Source organism: Microtus pennsylvanicus, chromosome X, assembly GCF_037038515.1.
Source record: "Microtus pennsylvanicus isolate mMicPen1 chromosome X, mMicPen1.hap1, whole genome shotgun sequence".
In the NCBI taxonomy this organism is placed as follows: Eukaryota; Metazoa; Chordata; class Mammalia; order Rodentia; family Cricetidae; genus Microtus; species Microtus pennsylvanicus.
Window position 1 is genome coordinate 80,917,426 of NC_134601.1, and position 26,795 is coordinate 80,944,220.

A 26,795-nucleotide genomic window follows, 5' to 3' on the forward strand; every position below is an offset into this window, starting at 1 on the left:
GGGTTAATAGCGCTGACAAGGATGAAAACAATAGAGGGCCTGGAGTGATCAGCGTAAGAGGCCATGGGTTCATCTGCACTAAAAAGGAACGGACACAAATCACTGATTTCTGGAATACAACAGCATTATATTTACAAACTCAGAACACTTTAAACATGAACACTAGAAGTGAAACTGGTCCTCAAAAATCACAAAGCACTGAAATCTACGTGATGTGTAGCCCTGTAGTTATGAAAGAACTTGTGTCTATATAATAAAGACAATTAGAACTTCCAGCAGAATTATTCAACGAGTTTAAAGAGAAATTAGCAGTGAGTTTACATCTTTCTTTCTAGATTGAAGCAATTAAACACTAAGTAAAAGCATAAACCACCAGGCACATACATGTAGTATCAACTACTTGAGACTGAAATGCTAGGATCTCTTAAGTCCAGAGGTTTCGGTCCAACCTGAGCAACATAACAAGTACCTGTCCCTTAACAATAAATAGATAAAAGTGATAAGAAAAATGAAGAAAAGCTTAGTGTCATAGTTGATGAGTCTTGTGGGGGGTTAATTATCTAAAATGTCCGTATAACACTCCTGACTTTCCTTCTCTTATGTGCACTCTTTACCTTCCTAAAAACGCAGACTACAAGTCTCAGAATGTATTTCTCCAATGTAGAACAAATTGTTAGAATATGAGTTTATGATGCACTGTTTCGTTATGCAACAAAATGGCTCATGCACAGAAAATCATCAAAATGAATTGCTAACAAATGCTGCATGTGTTTGTCAGGCTGTCAATATAGTTGGGGATGGAATGTTTGGAGGAACTGGAAAAGTAACTACACCAGGAACTGTACCCGCCAAAGTTTCAATGTTACAAGAAGTTGAAGACAAAGTTCCTGCCAAACTATCTTCATCTTGCATAGCTATCCGATGGGAGGAGCCAGACTGCCATGGTTCTCCCATCACTGGATATAACATCGAGTATGGAGATAAAAATATCTTGACTGTTGATAGAGTAACAGAGTATGTTCTGAAAAATCTACAGCCTAATACTACATACGGGTAAGTCACTCATATCTTATTTTGGGAAGGTGGAAAGAATGTTGAGAATTTTGAGCAGATCTGCTTTTGTGTATTTAATACACTTCAAATTTCTTTTGAAAAGAGTTCTGGCTCATTGGTGAAATTTCATATTAGTAAGAAACATTTCTGCCTCTCATCAATAGTTTTCAATATTAGTTCTACCTTGGAAACCTGTCTTGTAATCAGTATAATAGTCATTCTATATAGAGATAGAGTGGGTTGGCTTATATGAAGAAAAGTATTTCCTCTATTAAATATAAATTCATATATTTTAATTTATTTTTACCACTAGAATCAGAATTCAAGCTATTAATCATTATGGACTAAGCCCTTTTAGCCCATCAATAAGAAGCAAAACCAAACCAATACTACCTGAGCCTCCACAGCTTGATTGTGTGGTCCAAGGACACCAGAGTCTCAGACTCAAATGGGGGAATGCATCACGGAAAAAATCACATGCTAAAAAAGTTATAAGCTACAATTTACTAATGGAGGATCGACCTGGCAGGTAACCTATTTACCATTTAAAGTCTATTGTAATTAGAACACTTTGAACTGCTATATCTTGCCAGCCATTCTCTATCTCTCTGGGTCTCTGTCTCTCTCTCTGTTTCTCTCCCTCTCTCTCACACACACACACTGAAATCTGTGGTTTCAGTGAACGAAGTCGACATGAAAGCAACAACACCAATACTTTCAGTCCTTGTCCATGGATAAGCTGTGTATTTTCCCTTCTTCCTAACCACTTTTCCTTTACCTAGTGCAATGTAAGTACCAGAGAACAGAAGTTTTGGAAGAAAGAGAGAAAGCCTGCCACCCTGACAGTATTGATCTTGTGACTTGATTTCTTTTTGCCTTTTTCTTTGTTTTTCTTTCTGGCTTGTTTTAACTTTTTTGGGTTCAACTGCTGATTATAACATTGCTTCCCTAATCTTTATCTTTCTCCTCTCAGATTTTCTGTCATTTACCATGGGCCTGATCTGACTCACAAAGTGCAAAAATTGAGTGAATATACACAATACAAGTTTAAAATCCAGGCATGTAATGAAGCTGGTGAGGGACCACAGTCTGATGTCTACACTTTCACTACAACAAAAACCCCACCTGGTGCTCTTAAAGGTAAATGATGCATGCAGACACTGAACATTTTCTTAGAGCTTCCTCAGCACACACATATAAGCAGTAATTAGAAAATGCTAAGTCAAGAGAGGCAGCAAGGCTCAGAAGCACAAATGCCATACACACTCTCTCATGGAAATTCTGACTTCTAAATTTTATATAAATGTATTTAGGTGAGAGTCAGTATGGGTAGAGGTGAGGAAAGTAGAAATCATAAGACTAGGGGAGACTCTAAGGAAAGAGGTAGAAAGGGCAGGAAACACATATGACATTAAAGTAGAAGGAGATTCAGGAAGTTGAGGAGTACAAGTAGTAAGACGGAGCAGGAAACTGAGATGCACAGGCGATGGGGAACCTAAACAAACTCAAAACGTATGAAAATGCCATAAAAAAACCTCTTACTTTCTTTGCTGATTTAAAAATTAAATTAAGTGTCAAGGCTTATAGGTTAAGAGCCCCAGCTCCACTTCCTAAGCACCTGGGTTCAATTCCCAGCACCGATACGGCAGCTCACAACTGTCTGTAACTCCATTTCTGGGTATCTGGCTCCCTTGTATGGTAATACCTGTAGGCAAAACATGAATGCACATAAAATAATAATGAATAAATTATAAAAAAAACTGTAGGGCAGTGGTCATTCACACCTTTAATGCCAGCACTCAGCGGCACAGAAGCAGGTGGATCACTGTGAATTCGAGGCCAACCTGGGCAACAGAGCAAGTTCCAGGACAGGCTCCAAAGCTACAGAGAAATCCAGTCTCATGAAACAGGAAAAAAAAATTGTAAAAATAAAATTAAATTAAATCTTGGGGCTAGAGAGATGGTTCAGTCATTAGGAGCCCTGCATGCTCTTCCAGAGGACCCGGGATCAATTCCCAGTGCCTACATGGCATCTGTAGCTACAGTTCCAGGGGATCTAGTGCCCGCTTCTGTCCTTCACAGACACCAGGCACACATAGTGAAGACATACATATATGCAAGAAAAACACCCCCACACATAAAATAGGTTAATAATTTAAAATTTAAATTAAATCTTAAAATTAGCAGCAGTGATTTTTAAAATTCACTAATAAAATATCAGGAAAGTAGTTCTTAATGGTGTACTTAAGGAGCAATGAAAAGATTTATCAAGACTTCAAACCTGGTGGTGGGGGCACACACCTTTAATCTCAGCACTTGGGAGGTAGAGCCATGCGAGTATTTGCATTCAAGGCCAGCCTGGTCTAATGAGTGAGTTCCAAGACAGCCAAAACTGTTGTACTGAGAAACTCTCTCAAAAAGAAAATTTAAAATGGATTACTAAAACTGCTGCCATCAATATTTTTCAAATATCTTAGAGATCAGCACTGTAGGTTTTAAGAGTAAGACATGGAGCTGAAGAGAGGCCTCAAAGGTTAAGAGCACTGGTTGCTCTTGCATAGGACCCAGGTTATGTTCCCAGCACGCATTTGGTGGTTTACAATCATCTGTAAATCCAGTTCCAGAAAATCCATTTCCCTCTCACACCTCTGTGAGCACCCAGCATACACACTGGTGCCCATGCCAATATGCAAGCGAAAAACAGGCTCCTGGTTTCCAAAATGGTGTGCTGCCCACATTGTGACACCATTCATTGTTACACATTATATTTTCATAAATGGATTGTTATAAGTATTCAGGCCCAAAACTATACTAGGTGTTGGGGATATTATTGTAGCACTGAGCCTTTCTTAGGGTGGGCTTGAAGCACAAAAACCATGTACTGGGTTGACATACTTCAGTTAACAAGAACAGTTAGCCAGAAGTGAAACTATAGAAGCCAAAAAGCAAAGTTAGGACATTTAGAGGCTTTTCCAGAACTATGGACTTTAAACTCAGTTGTTCTAAGGTCTGGGGCATGTTACAATCAGAAGCTAAGTGCTATGTATCAACTAACCATGAGTCCAAGTTGGCAGGTCCCAGAACCTCGGGTTTGAGGATTATTTTTCCCTCTCCCAGTTGTGATGGTCAGTTGATTCGATCTTTCCACAAGAACTCTATCACTATTAACTTTCATTTATTTTATGTGAATTGGTGTTTTGCTTCCAAGTACGCATGTGTGAAGATGGCAGATCCCCTGGAACTGGAATAACAGATACTTGTGAGCTGCCATATAGGTGCTGGGAATCGAACCTGGGTCCTCTGGAAGAGCAGCCCATGCTCTTAATTGTTGAGCCATTTCTCTAGTTCCCAAGTTCAATCACTAATATGAAATCATTCTTCTCCAGTGGAATGCTAACTGAAACACATTCAAATTAAATTAATTCTGCCGAGAAGACAACAATGCTTTCTTCTTTTCCTGACTAATGTCCCTATATGTTTAAGCCCCATTTTCTTAAAATGTAGAGACTAACAACATGAAGCGAATAGTGTGCTCCTTCCGACCTCACACAGTTGTTGCACCCCTAAAATGTAATTACTTGTCCTTATAAAAATGTTTCTAAATGTAAAATATACCACACGAACACAATGCAGATTATTATAAAAGGAGAAACCAAAATTTAAATTAATATAAATATAAATAGAAAATATAATCATGCATTATTAATATATAACTTCATCAAGGTTTTGCTACAATAATGATGACTGATGGTATAACAAAAGTAATTTCAATAATAAATATTGTTCTGTTGGGTGTGGTAATGTACACCTTTAATGCCAGAACAAGGCTAGTCTGATCTTCATAGGAAATTCCAGGCCAGCCACAGCTACATAGGAAAACCATCTCTCAAAATACAACATAAATATCTTTCTTAAAGATAGTTACATGTTTCTCATATTAGGTCTACATGTGCTTGTAACGACTATGTGGTTTAAGTCATTTTGATGTATTCAGCATCATTTAGAAAAAACCAGAACATTCTAAAATGCAATTTTCCTTTTCCAGCCCCTAAATTACATCCACTGAATAGCAACATTTGTGAAATCAAATGGGATTCCTTGGAGCCAATTAACGGTGATCCCATTGTTTACTCTCTTCAAGTCTTCACTGGAAAGAAAGTTGAACAGGTATATTCTTTCACATTTAGCCTCTAATATTCTGCCAGGCACGATAGCTCCTCACTGTAGCCTCAGCACTTGATGGGTAAACACAGGACGATGAATGTACTCTTTGGTTACACAGCAAGTCTGAGGGTATCCTGGGCTCTACGGGGTCTTGAGATATATATATATATATATGGGGGATGGGCACACATCTTTACAGGAGGATGAGGGTACTCTTTGGTTACATAGCAAAGCTGAGGGTATCCTGGGCTCTACAAGGTCTTGTATTCTTGAAATAAAAAGTATGCTGGGGGATGGGCATGCATCTTTAATCCCAGCACTTGGGAGGCAGAGGAAGACAGATCTCTGAGTTCTAGGTCAGCTTGGTCTACAGATTGAGTTTCAGGACAACAAGGACTACACAGAGAAACCCTGTGTCAAAAAAATATTGTAGTTCTATGTCCAGATGAGGTTAGAGCTTTTAGAGCTCTATGTTATGTTTAAGTATGTTATGTTTAAGGGTGTTTAAAATAACAAAATTTTACCCCAAAGTTTAATGTCATCTGTAATATTTATATACATAATCTAGCTTATTCATTTAATTAGATCATCACCATTGAATTATGTAGTATTTCTTAATTCCACAGAACACAATCCATGTTCAAGTCCAGACATGAAATAATTAATTCTCAACAGTTGTAGGGTTTTCTTATGCTTTGTTGAACATAATTAACTAATAAATACTAAATACTCGCAGAACATTAGAGATATTGAGTAAAATTTTACACTTATTGTGAATATGTTCATAAAATTAAAGAATTTTTGGTTTCCTTGTAATAAACACTATACAATATAGTTTTAATTGGAAAAAAACTGCAATTTTCATTTGACTTCTTTTCCTTTAGATTTACAAAGGACCAAATACCACCTTTTCCTTTTCCAACTATCTTGCAAATTCAAAATATTGCTTCAAGGTCTGTGCCGGACGCCAATATGAAAATTCTGATGGCATACAAGAGCTCTGGGGGCCATATAGCTCCAGCTCACTTTTGTCAACTTATAAGCTTCAGCCCGGGTGTGGCAAAGGCAGTGGACGGAAAAGAAGAAGCAAGCACAATAACAAGATAGAAATGAGTGATAACACCTTTGTTCTATCCCTTCTGACTGGATTTGTACTTATTGCCATTTTGTGTGCTGTTTCAATTCAATACTTCCTGATCAATTAGTCTATTCTCTATTCTTTTAGAAATTAGGAAAGCACACTACATCAAATTTAGAAAACCTTAGATACATCTTCACTCACACTTAAAAAATAAAGCTTATTGAGAGAAACTAGTAAGAGATTAAAAAAAAACTCTGCTCACTATTTAAGAACTTTTAATGTGGCAGTAAAAGAGAATTTTTAGGAAAATTGATGTACCTTGAATTCCATCATTTTGTCAAAAAAATTTACATTGTTGTGCAAAACTACAAACTTTTGTAAAACTATTTCCTCCCTTAAATTTTCAAGCCAATCTTTTCCAAAAATTTTGAGACAATGAGGTAACATCATTGTTCTGGAATGTCATTTGGAAGAAAATACTAAAATCACTTCTACTTGTCCAGTTAAATATCCATATGAAGAAATAAAAAGTACCTACCAAACTTTGTGCTATCATTTGTTCAAAAAATGTATTCAGCAATTGGTTTCTACCCTGATAGTTTGAGTACTAGCTGAAGTTCTCTAAAGAACAGAACTGATAGAGTGAACACATATACTAATGGAGGATGCATTAGACTGCCTGGCAGTATAGACGGCCTCGGAATAGTCCACCAATGGCCGTCTCATGACAGAAAGGCCAAGAATCACTAGCTGTTTCACTCACGAGGCTGGATGTCTTCGCAGTCCCAGTGAGGAGCGGGAGCCCAGATAATTCCTGGAGAGCTGCTGCTTTTTAGACTACATTAGAATCCTGAAGAAGTTGGATTTTGTGCCGGGCATGGTGGCGCACGCCTTTAATCCCAGCACTTGGGAAGCAGAGGCAGGCGGGTCTCTGTGAGTTAGAGACTAACCTGGTCTACAAGAGCTAGTTCCAGGACAGGCTCCAAAGCCACAGAGAAACAGAAAAACTTGCCATGGAGAGTGAGGGAAAGCAGGCGAAAAGAAATGTTTCTTCTTCTGTGTCCTTTGATATGGCCTACCACCAGAAGGTGTGGCCCTGATTTATGGTGGGTCTTTCTGCTTCAAATAATCTAATTAAGAAAATCACTCAGAGGAGTTCCCAGGAGTGTGGATTTAGTTGAGACTTCATGTAGTCAGGTTGACAACCAAGATTAGCCATCATGCTTTGAAAGTGGGGAAATAGTACTTTATAGCTCTTTGCTGTAATAGGAAATTAGGGAAAATGGAAATGACGTAAAGAACTATTCTACGCCACTGTAAGCTCCTTAAAATACATCCCTCTCGTTGGTATTGTCAAGCATTGTGTATATACACAATCATGTGTATTCGCATATACACAGCATACTATAACATTGTATACATACACAATCATCTATATGCACGTGTACACAGCAAATCATAGTTGTTTTCTCTCACAACAGGTGGAGTCACGTCCATTTCTAGTTACACATGAAGCATCACATCTCAGTTCCCACAGTTCATGCTCTGGGGGGTTTTCTCAAAATCTGTCAAGAAACTTAATATGCCCACTGTCTTAGTTAGGGTTTCTATAGCTTTGAAGAGATGTCATAACCACAGCAACTCTTATAAAGGAAAACTCTTAATTATGGTGGTGGCTTAGAGTTCTGAGGTTCAGTTCATTATTAACATGGTGAGACGAGGCAGCATGCAAGAGGACACGGTGTTGAAGAAGAGGCAGAGAGTCAATGCATCTTGATCCAAAGGCAACTGGAAGTGAAACGAGACTGGGAGGGCTAAAGCATATATGAGATCTCAAAGCCCAGCTTCACAGTGACACACTTCCTCCAACAAGGCCATACGTCCTAATAGAGCCACGCACTTTGTAGGGCATTTGCTTTCAAGCTACCACACTCACTGAAAATGTTTAAATGCTATCTCATATTTCTGTGGGTTTAAAAACAATACTTAAGTTCAATATGAAGATACCTACCACTGACAATTTTGTCATATTCTATGACATATCCTTTTACTGGGCACTGATAAGCGATATAAATGATAATATAAAATTTCCAGTACATTTTGATAGACATTGGCTCAGTCTTGCTTCTCTATATGCACTGTGACTGCCTTCATGTAACAGGTAACATTTTGTTTCCACTAAATAAATAACTATTGGTCCATAAAACAATTACAGAAAACCAAGTTCTACCTGCATTCTACTTGATTTCCTTAATCCTTGTGATAGATTAGACATTAGAGAAGAAAAAAAATATTAAACAGTATTTCAGTACTGTCTATAGTAAATGCCCATTGATTAAGAAATTGTTGCTGATATAATAGGTACAACATTGAGCATTACTCAGTCATAAAGAAACATAAACATGCCATTTGTAGCAAAACTGTCAAAACAGGACGACAGTCTGTTAATTGAAATAAGTCAGAAACAGAAAGAGAAATCTGTTGCTCTTATTCCGAAACCGGAAGAAGTCAGATTGTAGAGCACTGGGGATTAGGAAGAGGAGAAGAGGGAAGGATAGAGGTTGGTTAAGGGGTATTGGAAGGCAGACAGAAGTAATGGTTCATACTGATCCACAGCATAGTGATCTAAACAATAGAATGTTATGAAGAATTGTAAGAGAGGCTCAAAAACTGAAAGTATAAAAAAGTCAGGCCGACAAGGAGGCTCAAAACGTAAGTGTCATACTGATAATTACATAGTTTTATCAGTGTATGCTGCATATATTTGTTAAAACATCACACAGTGCCTCATATATACATATAATTATTATTATATATACATACATATAATTATTAAGTGTTAATAAAGTGAATTAACATTTGAAAGTATTCCAATGAAGCAGTGAGATGTATTACAGGGTTGTCAGAAAGATGGCAACTGAGTGAGATGGTCCAGTGATCATCTCCTCTGCAGACACCAATTGAAACAATGATCCATGAACCTATCTGTGTACATAGGCCCCCAGGAGATCAGGAAAAGTCTCAATGTTGCTGGTCCATAAAAGAAACAGTGAAGGGAGCAGAAAGGAAAGAGTTGCCTATGGTGTGCCTCCCTCTCCTCCATGGAGTTCAGCTGAAGACACCTCCCACTTGGGAAAGAGAATTAAATCCAGACTGTAGACTTGAAACCCAATGCCAAGCAGGGTCCCGCTAACCCCTGGTCTCAGGCTGAGCATCTGGCCCCTCCCTAGCATAGTAACTGAGGAACCATGTGCACCAGCCAACTCTCAACCTCAGACAGAAGAGCAGCAAGAGCATCCCACCGACTGAGGTGCAGGGAAAGAATGTGAGGATAAAACTTGTTCTTAGAATTCAGTGCCTGGGCCAATACACTGAGACCTGGTACCTGAAAGAGCCCAAATACCCTCTCTTAGAACAAAATTTATAGATGGAACTGTTAAGTTATGCCCTGCATTTGGGGTCAACATCAGCTACAACCTAGCATGAGAGAATAATTTGAAAGGCTCCTACTTTATGGAGTAAGAACCTCCCTGGTAAGCAAAAGGGAGAGGAGGGAAAGACAAGAAATGAGTGCATGTGGATAAGGTCATAGAAGAAGAGAGTAAATAAGAGTGTGATGGTTGGAATCCCATGTTCGCCTTTCATGTCAGCACAAGGAAGAAAACCCCTGTAGTTGTTCCCTGATAGTCAATTAGAACACTTAGTCAATTGCAGCTGAATCCAAAAGAAATGACATGGTCTTGTCACATATCATCACAATCACCCTCAGATAATAAGGGCTAAAGCATCCTGGATACCTTCATTCATAGGTTGACAGCCTCAGCACAAAAGAAATGGGTCTGGTTTCAAGACAAGGTGATCATGAGTCACTTGTCACTCAATTCAGTCTCATCGAGAAGACAGGGAAATCAAGTTTCTATTGGTACTTCCTGCTAGGAAAGGCCAATAGACTTAGAATGAAGGGTGTCAAAAAATTGGACATATTTGAGGTGTTCTTGTGAGTTTACTCTGCTAAAAGAAATTAAATTGTTCCTGTAAACCAAAACTTCTAAAAGAGGTTAGTAAGCAAGGGAAGCAGAGGTGAATATTCAGGATGAAAGAGATGGCAAAGCAAAACAGCCAGGACAGAGATGCCAACTATGGGTTGGGGTCCTGCAGAAGAGCAGTGGTTCTATCCCTTATCCTTTATGGTCCATGTCTATCACAGTTGACTTGATGATTAAAAAAAAAGTAGTACTGTTCTTTCAGAAGTGCCCAATTGGCCCTGTGGTTTACCTCCAGGATACTAACATCCTGGACGGCAGCAGCCAAGAATCAGATCTGCTCTGGAAATGACAGGAGCATATTTGAGACTCTTAATACTTGTTTGAAAAGAAGTGTTAACTGGTGAAGGCTTACTCACAGGTTGGAGGTCCCCATACCCAATTTTATGAGAACCCCAAAGATTAATAAGAGGAAGACCAAATTCATGAACCAGTATGTTTTATCAGAGGTCAAGATATAGATTGAGATTTGTATGTTGGGAGGAAAGAGTGAGATTGTGAGGGAGAGGAAAGCAAGAATCCATACCTTTGTACATTTGACAGGAAGAAACATGAATGCCTGGGAGCTACAAATCCGGAAGATTCCAGTGATGTACGTCAGACAGTGAAAAGGTCAAAGCAGAGTATCTGGAAAGGTGACCCTGAGTGTTCACATTTGGTGCTGAGTAAATGTGTCAGAGGGAGATGGAAGGTCCAAAGGCTACGACTGTGACAGGATACAACGGGGGGGGGGGGTAGGATATTCTGTAGGGAACACTTCCAAGGTTAAGTTGGAGTTAATGAATTTTAGACTAATAGGATTTCAGAGAATTTGTGAAGAAGAATCAAATATCAGTTGGAGATGGAGTTGGAAAAGGATAGAAGAGAAATAGGGATGGAAAAGTAAGACATGAGGAAGGAAAGTCAGGACAGAGAGCTCTTTGTTGGAAGCTGAGGAATCAGGCTTGGGTCTCTGATTGCTTAAAGGTTTGAGAGTTTGGTTTGTCTAAGGAGTGCACCAGACTGAAGAGAAAAATGTGTGTTGAGTGGAAGTGTTTGGCGGAGCATACCTTTAACTCCAGGGTTCAGGGGGCAGAAGCACGTGGATCTCTATGAGTTGTTTGCCAGCTTGGTCTACACAGTGAGTTCAGGTAAAACCAGGAGTACATAGAGAGACCATGTCTTTAAACAGAGAGTGGAAGTTAATATAGTGGTAGGGAGCAAGCATGGTGAGGGTGAGCTGTAGAACAACGAAAAGAGGCCACCAAGTGTGACTTGGCATGCCAGGCAAAGGGCCTTTGTTATGTTCTCCTGAGAAGATGTTGTGAGGATTGTAGGGAGGTAAGACATCTCGGAAAATGTATTACAGTGGCCTGATTTGAGAAATCTTTGCTTCAACTTGAGCCATGACAAAAACATAATCAATCTCATGGTTTTTCTACTGGGCATAGCACAGATTCCCTGTTGAAGGAAGCCTAGCAGATATGGAGCAGGAAAGCCTGATCTGTCACCAGGTACATGTGAACACAGTACAAACATGAGGTGAACAGGGAGTAGTTATGGGCTTTTATGGGATTCGTGGATAGTAAGACAGTCTGTTTGAGGTATACAAGTAAAGACCCCCGTCTGCAGGCAGGGCAGAGTAGAAAGATCAGGGACAGAATAGGAAGGGGGTCACACAGGATTCCATCACATCTTTTCTTCTGGGATTCAGCCTATGGATAAAAAGATGGGTCTTTTGGTGATGTTCCAGAAAGAATCCTGAAAATCAAGCTCTGATTGAATTTCTGCCTGTGTGAAAGGGTGAGGTGAGGAGAGAAGTGATATGTACAAAAGAAAGAGATAGTGGAAAATACCCTGGCCCCAGACTGCTAGGATAACACAGCAATGAGTCATTCAGTTCCCAAGGGTACCAAAGTCTTTGCCTGTCTGATGGCCTTGGCAGTGTATAATAGCATCCTGTTGGAGCAAATAGATACTTTCAGGAGGAGGAAAAAAAAAACCTGTCATTGATGATGGTTGTTGTGGGAGGCTGCTTGTTCATTTCCCAGCTGCCCAGAATCCCAAATAATCACACAGGAAGTATATTATTTAAACCACTGCTTGGCCAATCACTAAAGCACATTGCTAGCTAGCTCCTATATCTTAAATTAACCCATTAGCATTATTTTATATTTTATCATGAGGATTGTGGCCCACCAACAAGGTCCCGGGTGGTGAGCATCTTTCTCCTCTGGGGGCTACATGGCTTCATGCTGACTCTGCCTTCTCTCTCTCTCTCTCTCTCTCTCTCTCTCTCTCTCTCTCTCTCTCCCTCCCTCCCTCCCTCCCTCCCTCCCTCTCTTTCTCTCTCTCTAAATTCTGTTGAAATATTGTCCAAAAGTAGCTTCTTTATTAACCAATGAATGCAACACATATACAGGACTTCCCACACCAGATGATGATGATCTTTGATGGAAAGAAATGTGATTGTCTCCAAATTTAGGAGATGGAATGAATGATGCTATATGTATATAAGAGAGTCATGAGAAAAAATGTCTGCAGGGTTCCAGGCTGAGGGTAGGACCCTGTGAGTGAAATAAGCTCTGCCTGCTGAGAAAAGATCTTAGGAAGGAGGAAGCTTGCCTCCTCCACTTATGGAGAATGGAAGCAGATGAAATTCTCTTCTCACGATATCACTCAAAAACGGAAACCCAACAAGGGGGAACCATGAGAGGTCTACCATCAATCAACTTATCCAGGGTCACAGAATTGGCAATGGTATTGTGTTGGTGAAGAACCTTAAGGACCTCATCTACCGTCATGGATTAATTAGGGGGGTGCAAGTCATAAGAAGCATGCTGTCTGTGACTGGAAACAGGGTGGTAGGGATACCTGAAGACAGAACCGTACTGACTTTGTAGCGGATAGAAAGCCATTGGGACAAGACTAGAGGCAAAAGGAAGAAACAGAGGCGAGGACAGGAAAAAAACAGAGTGATAAAAGATAGTTTGAAACCTGTGGGGAATAACAGTTGCCTGAAGTTAGAGACGTAAGGAGACAGGGCTTATATACAGCATCAGTGTGTTTACAGAAACAGGCTACATGTTGGAGCTAATTACAGAAGTTGGCTAAAAGAACTAAGACCTGATCCAGATTCTGTTCAGGAGGCAAATGTGAGAAGAACATGATGAAGAAACTTTGGAGTGAGAGCCCCTTGTTGGTTCCCTTGCTGCTCAGGCACTCAGATCCAAAATAATCACATAGAAACTATTATTTAAAACACTGCTTAGCCCATTAGCTCTATGTTCTTATTGTCTAACACATATCTTAATTTAAGCCATTTCTAGTATTCTGTGGATTGCCACGTAGCTGTGGCTTAGCAGGTAAAGTTCCAGTGTCCGTCTTCTGTGGGGCTACATGGCTTCTTTCTGACACCACCTTCCTTCTCCCAACATTCAGTTTAGTTTTCTGTGCCTAGCTCTATTCTTTTGACCGATCACAGGCCAAGACAGTTTCTTTATTAACCAGTGGTATTCACAGCATAGCGAGGAGAATCCCACATCACCTCCCCTTTTGTTTAGATAAAAAGAAGGTTTTAACTTTAACATAGTAACATTACACATAACAAAACAGGTCTCTGTGTATGGCGGCAGAAATCTGGTGTGGGACAATGATCTGTATTCTGTCAGTTATATTTTAAATAAACACTGATTGGCCAGTAGCAAGGCAGGAAGTATTGGCGGAAGAACCAGACAGAAAGTAGAGGTGGGTCAATGAGAACAGGAGAATTCTGGGAAGAGGAAAGCTTGGTCTGCAGTCCTGACCCAGCCACAGAAGAAGCAGAATGTGACTGCATCACCTAATAAGGTACCAAGCTACGTGGCTAACTTAGACAAGAATAATGGGCTAATATAAGTTATAAGAGCTAATAAAAAGACTGAATTAATAGGCCAATCAGTTTATAGTTAATGTAGACCTCTGTGTGATTTCTTTGGGACTTAACAATTGCAGAAACTGGGCAGGACAGAAAACCTCAGACAACAGGAATCTGCCATGCTCTCCTGCCTGTGCACTCCTAGCAGTCCTGATCCCACCACCTGCCCAGGTGGGGTGGTGGGAGGGGCCCTGAGCTGTGGGCATGGTCTCAGCTACTTTCCCAAGCAGTCATAAAAGCACCTGGTCCCACAAACCACATTCAAGTGCTCCATAGCAGAACTTCCCAAAAGAGCCAGAGTCATTTATTCTGGCAAACCAGGAAGCCAAAATTTCAAAACCATGGCTTTTTTTCTGCTCTTGCTGAATCAGGAAAACCTCTCTTAAAAGAGCCACAGCATGCTGCCAGCAAGCAAAACCCATTGGAGAAAATAAATGCAACTGAAGGTTTTTTTAGTGTATAGAATTCCTTTTCAAGTCCTCTCAGATTTTACGTGGATTTTAGCTGGCCATTTGGGCACCAATTTGTTGAAGAAAGAGCTACTCATTGGTCCCCAGCTGCACAGCAGCTCAGATCCAAACTAATCACACAGAAACTATATTATTTAAATCATTTCTTGGTCCATTAGCTCTATCTTCTTATTAGCTAACATTTATATCTTAATTTAACACATTTCTAGTAATCTGTATATTCCCACATGGCTGTGGCTTACCAGCTAACATTCTGGCATCCATCTCTGGCAGGGCTACATGGCTTCTTTTTGACACCGCCTTCCTTCTTCCAGCATTCAGTTTAGTTTTCCCCACCTAGCTCTATTCTTTTGGCCTATCACAGGCCAAGACAGTTACTTTATTAACCAATGGTATTCAAGGAATATAGAAGGGAATCCCACATTAATGAAAGCACTCTTAAGATTAAGAGAGTGAAGTGAATTTTTGATGCAGCAGAAGCAGACAGGTGAGAAAGAAGGAAATAAGGGATGGGGCATTAATATGTGGGAACCAATGAACAGTTAACCCAACTGAAGGCCCTGTATGAAGGGGTAGGAGCATGAAGTACAGGAGCAGCTCTTCTATGTCTTGGAGAAGGGTGCTGTGGGAAAAGGGGGACTTTGGTAATGTTAGTCCAAAACAGTGGACTCTAAGAATCCTGGGGGATGTCAGTCAAGTTAAGTTGATGGAAGAAATTTGAGTCAGAAGTCAGGCAAAATGCCACAGGACTTGAGCTTAAAGGCAATTGTGAAGAAATAACTCCAAAGGTCCAAGACTGTGAAGAAATGACCAGTGGTTATTTGAGAAAGGAGGGACTCGGGATTGAGGAGTACTAGGTCTCACAATTAGTAGAAATGCTTGACTTTCCAGATTGTAAGGATAGGCTTGCTTTGGAGGGAGTTCTCAGAAAAGATACTAATAGAAAAAAAAAGCAATGGAACATGATTGGGTTAATTCCCATAACCCTAAAAAAGCAGGATGGGTATTAGGCTATCAAAATATATTCAGTAGGGTTACTGAGAAAGATGTGAGAATGAATGTGGTACTGTGTAATTCTGGACAACTTTGTGTCTCATACAATGGTGTCACCATAGGAGTCTCAGTTAAGGTCAACGAATGAATGGGGGTCAACATCAGCTACAACCCAGTATGAGAAGATATTCTGAAAGGCTCCTAGTTTATGAAGTAATAACCTTCCTAGTAAGCAAAAGGGAGAGGAGGGAAAGACAAGAAATGAGTGCATGTGGATAAGGTCATAGAAGAAGAGAGTAAATAAGAGTGTGATGGTTGGAATCCCATGTTCGCCTTTCATGTCAGCACAAGGAAGGAAACTCCTGTAGCTGTTCCCTGATAGTCAATTAGAACACACATAATCAACTGCAACTGGACCCAAAAGAAAGGACATGGTCTTGTCATATACCATCACAAGCACCCTGTGTTCTGTGAGCTCAGGTGATAAGGGGTAAAGCATCCTGGGTAACTTTATTCATCAGTTGACAGCCTCAGCACAGAAGAAATGGGACTGCTTTCAAGCCAAGTTGATCATGAAACTTGTCACTCAATTCAGTCTCAGTGGGAAGACAGGGAAACCAAGTCTCTCATGGTACTTCCTACTATGAAGGGGTGATAGAATGAAGGGTGTCAAAGAAGTGGACATATTCAAGATGTTCTTGTGAGTTCACTCTGCTAAAAGAAATGAAATTGTTTGTGTGAACCAAAACTTCTGGAAAAGGTTAGCAAGCAAGGGAAGCAGAGGAGGAGGATGAAAGAGGCAGCAAAGGGAAACATCAAGACCAAGGAAGATGCAAATCCTGAGTTGGGGGTTTGCAAAATGGAAGTGTCTCTATTTTTTATTCTTTGTACTCCATCTTTACCAGAGCAGACTTACTGATAAGAAATAGAACTATTCTTTCAGAAGTGCACATATAGCCCTATGGGCGGCTTCCAGGATATGACATCCTGTATGGGACCAGCAGCCAAGAATCATAATCTGCTCTAAAACTGCCAGCAGCTGATGCACAACATCTTTGAGATTCTAATATTTTTGAATGAATTGTTAACTGGTGAAGGATTACTCACAAGTTGGAGGTTCCCAAACCATCACCTTTACAGTCAATTATGCCCTAATGTGTGGGTCAATTATCTGTATTCTGTCAATTACATTTTAAATAAACCTTGTTGGACAGTAGCCAGACAAGAAGTATAGGTGGGACAACCAGACAGGAAGTAAAGTCGGGTCAAAGAGAACAGGAGAATGCTGTGAGGAGGACGCAGACCTTTCCCAGCCACAGAAGAAGGAAGATGTAACTGTCTAACTGAATAAGGTACCAAGCCATGTGGCTAACATAGATAAGAATAATGGGCTAATAAAAGTTATAAGAGTTAATAAGAACACTGAGCTAATGGGCCAATCAGTTTATAACTAATGTAGACCTTTGTGTGATTTCTTTGGGACTTAATGATTGTGGGAACTGGACAGGACAGAAAACCCCAACAACTCAACCAACACTAATGAGGTTAAGATATGGATTGAGGTTTGTGTGTCAGGAGGGAAGAGTGAGATTGGGAGGATGAGGAAGTTAAGAGTGCACACCCTTGTACAATGAAAAGAAAGACACGTTCAACCCTGTGAGCTGACAATCTTTCAGATTCCAGTGGTATATGCCAGGCAGTGAAAAGGTCAAACCAGGGTATCTGGAAGAGCTTCCCTGAGTGTCCACATTTGGTGTTAAGAGAGAGTGTCCTAGAGGGAGTCCAAATCCTGGAGAGAACACTTCTAAGGTTAAATTGAAGTTAATGGATTTTAGAAAATTACAATTTCAGAGAAATCATAGGTAAGAATCAAATATCAGTTGGACAGGAAGTTGGAAAGGGACAGAGGAAGACCAGAGGTGGGAAAAGTAACACATGGGAAAGGAAGGGCAGGACAGTGACCTCTTCCTTGCAAGCTGAGGCATCAGATTATGATCTCTGATTGATGAAAGGTTTGACAGTTTGGTGGATAGGACAATTTCACCACACTGAAGAGAAAGAAGTGTGTTGATTGGTTGGGATTGGGGGAACACAAGTTTAATCCAAGCATTCTGGAGGCAGAGGCAGGTGAATCTCTGAGAGTTCAGTGGAGGCCTAGTCTACATAGTGAGTCTAGGACAGCCACAACTACATTGAGAGACCCTGTCTTTTAAGAGAGAGTGGGAGTTGATATAGTGGAAAGGAGAAAGCATAGTGAGAGTGCAGTTGTAAAGACAGGAGTAGATGCTACCAAAGACGACTTGGCAGGCCAGCAAAAGTGCCTTTGGTATGGACTCCTGAAGAGATGTTGAGGGGATTGTAGCAGGTAAGACAGCTCTGGAAATTAATCATAGTGGCCTGATTGCAGAAGTCTTTGCCAAAACTCCAACCATCATCCCATGCACATAATCAATTTCAGAGTTTTTCTACTGGTCATAGTGCGGTCTGCCTCTTGAGAAAACACAAATTGCAGGAAAGCCCAATCTGCAAGCAGGGACATGTGAACACACTACCAACGTGAGGAGAACAGGGAGGAGTTACAGGACTTCACAAGATTGGTGGGTAGTCTGGTTGAGATATGGAAGTAAGGGCCCCTGTCTGAGGGGGAGTGAAAATAGAAAAAGCAGGGACAGACCAGGAAAAGGATCAGAGAGTAAGCCATTAGTCCTCCTTGTCCTCTGGGATGCAGTCAAGCAATACCAAGGTGCATACTTTTGGTGAGGTACACCAGAAGGGTTCCTGAAATTCAAGCTCTGGTAGATTTCTGCCTCTGTGAGCTAAGTTGAGGAGAGAAATGATGTATACAAAGTAAAGAGATAGTGGAGAATATCCTGACCCTAAAATGCTAGAACAACACAACGAAGGGTCATTCAACTCCCAAGAATGCCAAAGCCTTTGTTGTCTGATGGCCCTTGCAGTGGAGAATAGCATCCCTTTGTGACAATACGGATACTTCAAGGAAGGGGGTGGTGAAAGTCTCCCATTGACATTGGTAATGGCCTTTGGGGTAAGGAAATGTGATTCTCTCCAAATCTAGGAGATGGAATGAATGATGCTATAGGTGTATAGTCATGATAGACAATGCTGGCAGTGTTCCAGGCTGAGGGTAGGACTCCAGCAGAAGCAGTGAGATCTGCCTGCTGAGGAGTCCACTTAGGAATGAGGAAACTTGCCCGCTACACTCACTGAGAATGGAAGGAATTGAGATTCTCATGATATCACCGAACAATGGGATCCCAACGAGAAAGACCCTTTACCATCAGTCAACTTATCCAGGCTTCCAGAAGTGGGAGTGGTATTGTTCTGGTGAAAAACTTTCAGGGCCTCAACTACTGTCAGGGAGTAATGATGAGGTATACGTGTGTCAGAAGAAGAGTGTCTGTGGCTATGAGCAGAGTGTCAGGGATACTTGAGATAAGAGCTGTACAGACTTTGTAAGGGAGAGAAATCCGATGTGACAAGGCTGGAGGCAAAGGAGGAAATAGAGGAGAGGACAGGAAAAAACAGATGGATGACTGTTTGACAGCTGTGATGAATAGCAGTTGCCATGAGTTAAGGACAGAAGGCAACAGGTCAAATATATAGCGTCTGTTTGCGTAGAGAAACAGGCTACAGGTTGGGACAAATTCCAGCAGTGGGCTAGAAGAACTAAGACCTGATTCAGAGGCTGTGCAGGAGGCCAAGGTGAAGAAGCCCCCTTGAAATTAAAAGAGTCAAGTGAGTTTTTGATGGTGTGGGGGCAGATGTGTGAGAAAGGAGGGATGGGGACCACTGGGTGTGTGGGAACAACTGAGGAGTTAACCCATCTGAAGGCCCTGTATGAGGGGGTAGGAGGAGGAAGTAAAGGAGCAGCTCTTCTATGTCTCGAAGAGGGGTGCTGGTGAGGAGAAAAAAAAACTTTGGGAAAGATTGTCGAAAGCAGTCGACCCTTAGAATCTCTGTGGGAGGGCAGGCAAAGGTAAGTTGTTGGAACAAACTTGAGTCAGAAGTCAGGGAAAATGTCTCATGACTTGAGGTGAAGGGAATGGTAAAGAAAGATCCCTAGGAGGTTCAAGATTGTGAAGAGGTGTCCAGGTGGTATATTAGAAAGAAGAGACTCAGGGTTGAGAACTATTAGGTGAATGATCTCACAATTAGGAGGAATGCTTGGCTCTCCAGACTGTGAAGATAGGCATGTTTTGGAGAGAGTTCTCAGAAGTGAAACTGACAGAAAAAAGGAAATGAAAAATGATTGGGTTGACACCCATAGCCCTAAAGGAGCAGGATGGGTATTATACTATCAAAATATATTCAGTAGGGTTATGAGAAAGATGTGAGAATGAATGTGGTACTGTGTAATTCTGGACAACTTTATGTCTCATACAATAGTGTCACCATAGGAGTCTCAGTTAAGGTCAACGAATGAATGGGGGTCAACATCAGCTACAACCCAGTATGAGAAGATATTTTGAAAGGCTCCTAGTTTATGAAGTAATAACCTTCCTGGTAAGCAAAAGGGAGAGGATGGAAAGATAAGAAATGAGTGCATGTGGATAAGGTCATAGAAGAAGAGAGTAAATAAGAGTGTGATGGTTAGCCGGGCGATGGTGGCGCACGCCTTTAATCCCAGCACTCGGGAGGCAGAGGCAGGCGGATCTCTGTGAGTTCGAGACCAGCCTGGTCTACAGAGCTAGTTCCAGGACAGGTTCCAAAACCACAGAGAAACCCTGTCTCGAAAAAAACCAAAACAAAAAAAAAAAGAGTGTGATGGTTGGAATCCCATGTTCGCCTTTCATGTCAGCACAAGGAAGGAAACTCCTGTAGCTGTTCCCTGATAGTCAATTAGAACACACATAATCAACTGCAACTGGACCCAAAAGAAAGGACATGGTCTTGTCATATACTATCACAAGCACCCTGTGTTCTGTGAACTCAGATGTTATGGGGGCAAAGCATCCTTGGTACCTTCATTTCTCAGTTGACAGCCTCAGCACAGAAGAAATGGGACTGCTTTCAAGCCAAGTTGATCATGAGACTTGTCACTCAATTCAGTCCCAATGGGAAGACAGGTAAACCAAGTCTCTAATGGTACTTCTTGCTAGGGAGGGGCAATAGACCTGGACTGAAGAGTGTCCAACAAGAGGACATACTTGAGGTGTTCTTGTGAGTTCACTCTGCTAAAAGAAATGAAATTGTTTGTGTGAACCAAAACTTCTGGAAGAGGTTAGTAAGCAAGGGAAGCAGAGAGGATCATCAGGAAGAAGGAGGTGGCAAATCAAAAGAGCCAGGACAATGGAGATGTCAACCATGAGTTGGGCATAGAAAGGGACTGGTTCTATCCCATATTCTTTATGGTCCATGTTTAACAAAGTTGACTTCCTGATTTAAAAAAAAGTAGTACTGTTCTTTCAGAAGTGTACAATTCACCCTATGGGTAGCTTCCAGAATACTGACATCCAGTATACTGCATGGCAGCAGCACCAGGGATCAGATCTGGTCTTGAACTGCCCGGAACTGATGTACAACATCTTTGAGACTCTAATACTTGTTTGAAATGTTAACTGGTGTAGGGCTTACTCACAGGTTGGAGGCCCCGATACCCACATTCATCAGAACCCCCAAGATTACTAAAAGGAAAATTACCTTCACAGACCACTATGTCCTCTCAGAGGTCAAGGTATAGGTTGAGATTTGTGTGTCAGGAGGGAAGAGTGAGACTAGGAGGCAGAGAAACGTACGAGTGCAAACCCTTGTACTTTTAACAGGAAGACACATGAATGCCTGGGAGCTACAATCTAAAAGATTCCAGAGGTGTAGGTCAAGCAGTGGAGACGTCAAAGCAGGATATCTGGAAGAGCTTTCCGAGTGTTCACATTTGGTGTTAAGAGTGAATGAGCCAGAGGGAGAGGAAAGGTCCAAAGGCTAGTGCTGTGACAGGGTACAAAGGGGGAATGGTATTCTGGACAGGGACAATTCCAATGTTAAGTTGAAGTTAATGGATTTTACACTAATAGGATTTTAGAGAAATTGTGGGGAAGAATGTAATATCAGTTGGAGATGGAGTTGTAAATGGACAGAAGGGAAATAGGGGTGGGAAAGTAGGACATGAGGAAGGAAAGTCAGGACAGAGCTCTTCGTTGGAAGCTGAGGAATCAGGCTTGGGTCTCTGATTGCTTAAAGGTTTGAGAGTTTGGTTCATCTAAGGAGTTCAGCAGACTGAAGAGAGAGAGGTGTGTGAGGCTGGGCTTGGTGGAGCACCACCTTTAATTCCAATTCAGGAGGCAGAGGCCGGTGAATCTCTATGAGTTCAGCGACAGCTTGGTCTACACAGTGAGTTCAAGGACAACCAGGAATACATAGAGAGACCATGTCTTTAAAGAGTGAGTAAAGATTAATAAAGTTGAAGGGAGAAAGCATAGTGAGGGTGCAGTTGTACAGAGAGGACTAGATGTCTCCAAGGGTGACTTGGAAGGCCAAGCAAAGTGCCTTTGCTATGGCCTCCTGAGGAGATGTTGAGAAGATTTCAGGCAGGTCATTACATACCTCTGAAAGTTCATTACAGTAGCCTGATTTGAGAAATCTTAGCCTCAACTCCAGCGATGCCATGCACATACTTGATTTCAGGGTTTTTCTACTGGGCATAGTACAGTTTCCCTGTTGAAGAAAGTCAAGCAGATATGGGACAGGAAAGCCTGATCAGTCACCAGGTACATGTGAACACAGTACCAAAATGAGGCAAACAAAAAGGAGTTACTGGATTTCGCTGATGGATAGTAACACAGTCTGGTTCAGGTATTTAAGTGAGGACCACTGACTGAGGGGGAGGGAGAGTAGAAAGAGCAAGGAGAGACTGGGAAGGGGATCAGAGAGGATTTCATCAGTCCTTCTTCTCTTCCAGTATGCAATCTTGGGATACAAAGCTAGGTCTTCTGGTGAGGTTCCACAAAGGATCCTGAAAATCAAGCTCTGGTTGAATTTCTGCCTGTGAGATGGGGTGGGGTGAGGAGAGAAGCAATGTGTACAAAGGAAAGAGATAGTGAAATATATGGGCCCTAGACTGCTAGGGCAACCCAGCAATGGGTCATTCAATTCCCAAAGGTGCCAAAGCCTTTGCCTGTCTGATGACCTTTGCAGTATGTAATAGCGTCCCTTTGGAGCAAAAATGGATACTTCCAGGGGGAGAAGAGAAGCCTCTCATTGATAATGGTGATGGTTTTGGTGTAAGGAAATGTGATTCTCTTCAGACCTAGAAGATGGAATGAGTGATGCTATAGGTGTATAGAGAGTCATGATAGATGATGACAGCAGTGTTCCAGGCTGTGGTAAGACCTTGACGATTGACTGCAGGAAGCTCTGCCTACTGAAGAGTGGTCTTAGGAAAGAGGAAGTTTGTCTCCTCCACTCACAAGCAGTTGAGATTCTCATGATATCACTCAACAATGGGAACACAACAAGGGGGAACCTTGAGGGTTCTAACATCAATCAACTTATCCAGTGTCTCAGAATTGGAAGTGGTATTATGTTGGTAAAGAACTTTAAGGGCCTCATCTACCATCATGGATTAATTGTGAGGTATGTGAGGCTCATAAGAAGCATGCAGTCGTGACTGGGAGCAGGGTGGTAGGGATACCTGAGGGCAGAACTGTACTGAGTTTATAGGGGATAGATAGCCCTTGGGACAAGACTGGAGGCAAAAGGAGGAAACAGAGTGGAGGACAGGAAAAAACAGAGTGATAAAAGATAGTTTGATGCCTGTGGGGAATAATAGTTGCCTGAAGTTACAGACCTAATACGCAAGCAATGACACATAGCATCAGTGTGTTTACAGAAACAGCCTACAGGTTGGAGCTAATTCCAGTTGTTGACTAGAAGACCTAAGGCCTGATTCAGACACTGTGCAAGAGGCATAGGTGAAAAGCACAGGGGGAAGAAAGCCCCCTTGAGATTAAGAGAGTGAAGTGAGTTTTTGATTGTGTGAGGGCAGAAGGGTGAGAAAGAAGGAAATAAGTGTTGGGGACCACTGGGTGTATGGGAATAAATAAACAGTTAACCTGTATGAAGGCCTTGTATGAGGTAATAAAAGGAAGAAGTATAAAAGAGGCTCTTATCTATCCTGAAAAAGGTTGCTGGTGAGGAGAAAAAGGTGTTAAGCAAAATTTATTCAAAGCAGTGGACTCTAAAAATCCTGGGGGGAGGTCTGTCAATGTACATTATTGGAAGAATTTTGAATCAGAAGTCAGGGAAAATGTCATAGAACATGAGGAGGAAGGCAATGATGAAGAAAGAACCCTGGAGATCTAACACTGTGAAGTGGTGATCAGTGGGTATTTGAGAAAGGAGGGTCTCAGGCCTCAGGACTACGAGGTGGATGGACTCACCATTAGTAGGATTCTTGGGTTTCAAGAATGTAAGGATAAACATAATTTGGAGGAAGTCCTCATAAATGATACTAACAGAAAAAAAAGGTAATGAAACATGATGGTGTTGGTACACAGAGTTCCAAGAGGAAGAATGAGTATTTTGTTAACAAAATGTGTTCAGAAGGGTCCTTGAGAGATGCGAGACAAGTGGTAATGATGGGTAATTATGAACATATTTATTTCTCATACAAGGGTGTCATGCTAGGAGTCTCAGCTAAGATCAAGGAATGAATAGGAGTCCCCATCAACTACAGCGTAGCATGAGAGGACAATTTGAAATGCCCCAAGTCTATAGTGTAATGCCCTCCCTGGTAAGCAAAAGGGAGAGCACGGTAAGACAAGAAATGAGACTATATGGATAAGGTCCTGGAAGAAAACGGTAAATAAGGGTGTGATTGGGGGAATTTCACATTGTCCTTTATTGACTTCAAAAGGAATGAAACTCCTGTAGTTCTTCCCTGATAGTGAATTACAACAGGATTAGTCAATTTCAACTGAACCCAAAAGAAGGGACATTGTCTTGTCATATACCATCACAATCACCCTGTATTCTGTGGATTCAGATGTTGTGGGGGCAAAGAAACCTGGGTACCTTCATTCATCAGTTGACAGCCTCAGCAGAGAAGAAATGGGACTGGTTTCAAGATAAGTTGATCATGAGACTTGTCACGCAATTTAGTCTCAGTGGGAAGTAAAGGAAACCAAGTCTCTAACGGTACCTCCTACTAGCAAGGGCCATTAGTCCTACAAAGAAGGGTCTCAAAGAAAAACACAGTTTTCAGTGTTCTTGAAGGTTCACTATCTTGAAAGGAACTAAAGTGGTTCTATAAACCAAAACTTATGGAAGAGGTTCATAAGCAAGAGGCAGAGAGGAACACAGGATGATGTGTATGAAAGAGACAGTAAAAGGAAATATCCAGGACAATGAAGATGCTAACCCTGAGTGGGGACCTACAGAAAGGCAGTGGCTCTATTCCTTATACTTTATGGTCCATCTCTACCAGAGCTGACTTCCTGATACAGAATTAGCACTGTTCTTTCAGAAGTGCACATACAGGCCTATGGGTGGACTCCAGGAGGTGCACAGGAGCAGCAGCTAGGGAACAGATATGGTCTTGAAATGGCAGGAGCTGATATGCAACATCTTTGAGACTATAATACTTGTTTGAAAAGAAGTGTTAAATAGTGAAATTTTATAGTTCACTCTGTACTGACAGAGTTCAAGACATGGACTGAGGTTTGTGTGTCAGGAGGGAAGGTTGAGATTGGGAACACAAGGAAGTTAAGAGTACAGACCCCTGCACAGGTAACAGAAAGACACATGTGTCCTTGGGAGCTGCAAATCCTAAAGATTCCAGTGGTGTATGCCAGGCAGTGGAAAATGCATAGCAGTATATATGGAAGAGCTTCCCTGAGTGCCCATATTTGGTGTTAAAAGTGAATGTGCAGAGGGAGATGGAAGGTCCAAAGGCTAGGGCTGTGAGAGACAGCATATGGGTGGCAGGACAGTACGGAGGGGACAAATCCAAGGATAAGTTGAAAATATTATAGGAAAAGAATTTCAGAAAAATTATGTATATGAGTTTAAAAAGAAGTGCAGAAATTTTCAGGGGAGAAAAGGATAGAAGAGAACTAGAGACTAGGGAAAGTAAGACAGAGGAAGACGTCAGAGAGCTAGTCTCTTCCTTGGCAGTCAACAGGTATTTTTAGTGGTGGCTGGTTCAGGTGTTTTAAGCATCGGCAGCCTTGGTAGGTCAGGCAACGGCCTTTTTATTGCTGCCAATGAAGAGACACTGAGGAAGCTATGGAGAGGCAAATCTCTGGAAACTAATTTTGGTGGCCTATTTGCAGAAATCTTTATCTCCATTCCAGCCATCCTCATGCGTCTACTCAGATTCATCAGCTTCCTGTCAGGCATGGTGGAATCGCAATTCTGAAGAGAGCTAGGCAGTGATAGGTCTCAGGAAAGCCTTGGTTACTGGAGGCAAGTGATGTCAGAACCAATGAGATGAGTGGATGGCATCATTAAAGGTTTTCAGGAAATCTGCTGTGAAACAGTCAGGTTTAGGTCAGAACCCAGAATCCTGTCTGAGAGGGAGGGACATGACAAAGGTCAGCGACAGGGTTAGGGAGTAGACAGGAGTGGATGCATCACTCCATATCCTCTAGGATGCAGATGAGGCAGATCAGGGTAGGTCCTGTGCAGGTGGAAGATTATTTAGTAACTACTGTATTCAGGTTCCCAGGGGCAGAGGGGACTTTCTTTATGGAGGACAACTGGTACCAATGGGAGCAATCTTAACATTTGGATGAGATAGGGGTGGTTAGAAGGAGCCAATGTGGACTCTCACACATGGGCTTTAGAGGGCTCACCGAAACCAAAATGAAAACAACATCGCAAGATGCATGAAGCAAGGAGAAGTCTAGTAGGTTAGGAATTGGATTGGGGGTGTGAGAATTAATAAAGGACTACAGCAGGGTCTTAAAAAATTAAAATAGAGTTACTCAGTGAAGAAGGAGGATCTTTTGATGGGTTCAAATTAGAAGGAGGTGTGGGCAAAAGGGAGTGCCTATACATTAAACTCAGAAGGACTGGGAATGAGGGGGTTATAGATAACCTCAGGAAATCTGAGTAATGCTAAGGGTAGGAAAAAATCC

The 26,795-nt window shown here is 41.5% G+C and overlaps 2 protein-coding genes across 2 annotated transcripts in view; both read left to right on the forward strand.

Moving 5' to 3' along the window:
- Nucleotides 1-6,422, forward strand: part of LOC142840376 (fibronectin type III domain containing protein 3C1-like) — a 37,238-nt gene extending 30,816 nt beyond the window's left edge. The window contains exons 22-26 of the mRNA XM_075956928.1: nt 779-1,053; nt 1,367-1,582; nt 2,027-2,193; nt 5,099-5,220; nt 6,102-6,422. Of these exons, the coding sequence (XP_075813043.1) occupies nt 779-1,053; nt 1,367-1,582; nt 2,027-2,193; nt 5,099-5,220; nt 6,102-6,422 (1,101 nt within the window). The remainder of the gene's footprint in view (nt 1-778; nt 1,054-1,366; nt 1,583-2,026; nt 2,194-5,098; nt 5,221-6,101) is intronic.
- A 12,544-nt stretch (nt 6,423-18,966) lies between these two features.
- LOC142840377 (fibronectin type III domain containing protein 3C1-like) overlaps nt 18,967-26,795 on the forward strand; it is a 39,806-nt gene continuing 31,977 nt past the window's right edge. Inside the window, exon 1 of the mRNA XM_075956929.1 lies at nt 18,967-19,033. Coding sequence (XP_075813044.1) covers nt 18,967-19,033 — 67 coding nt within the window. The remainder of the gene's footprint in view (nt 19,034-26,795) is intronic.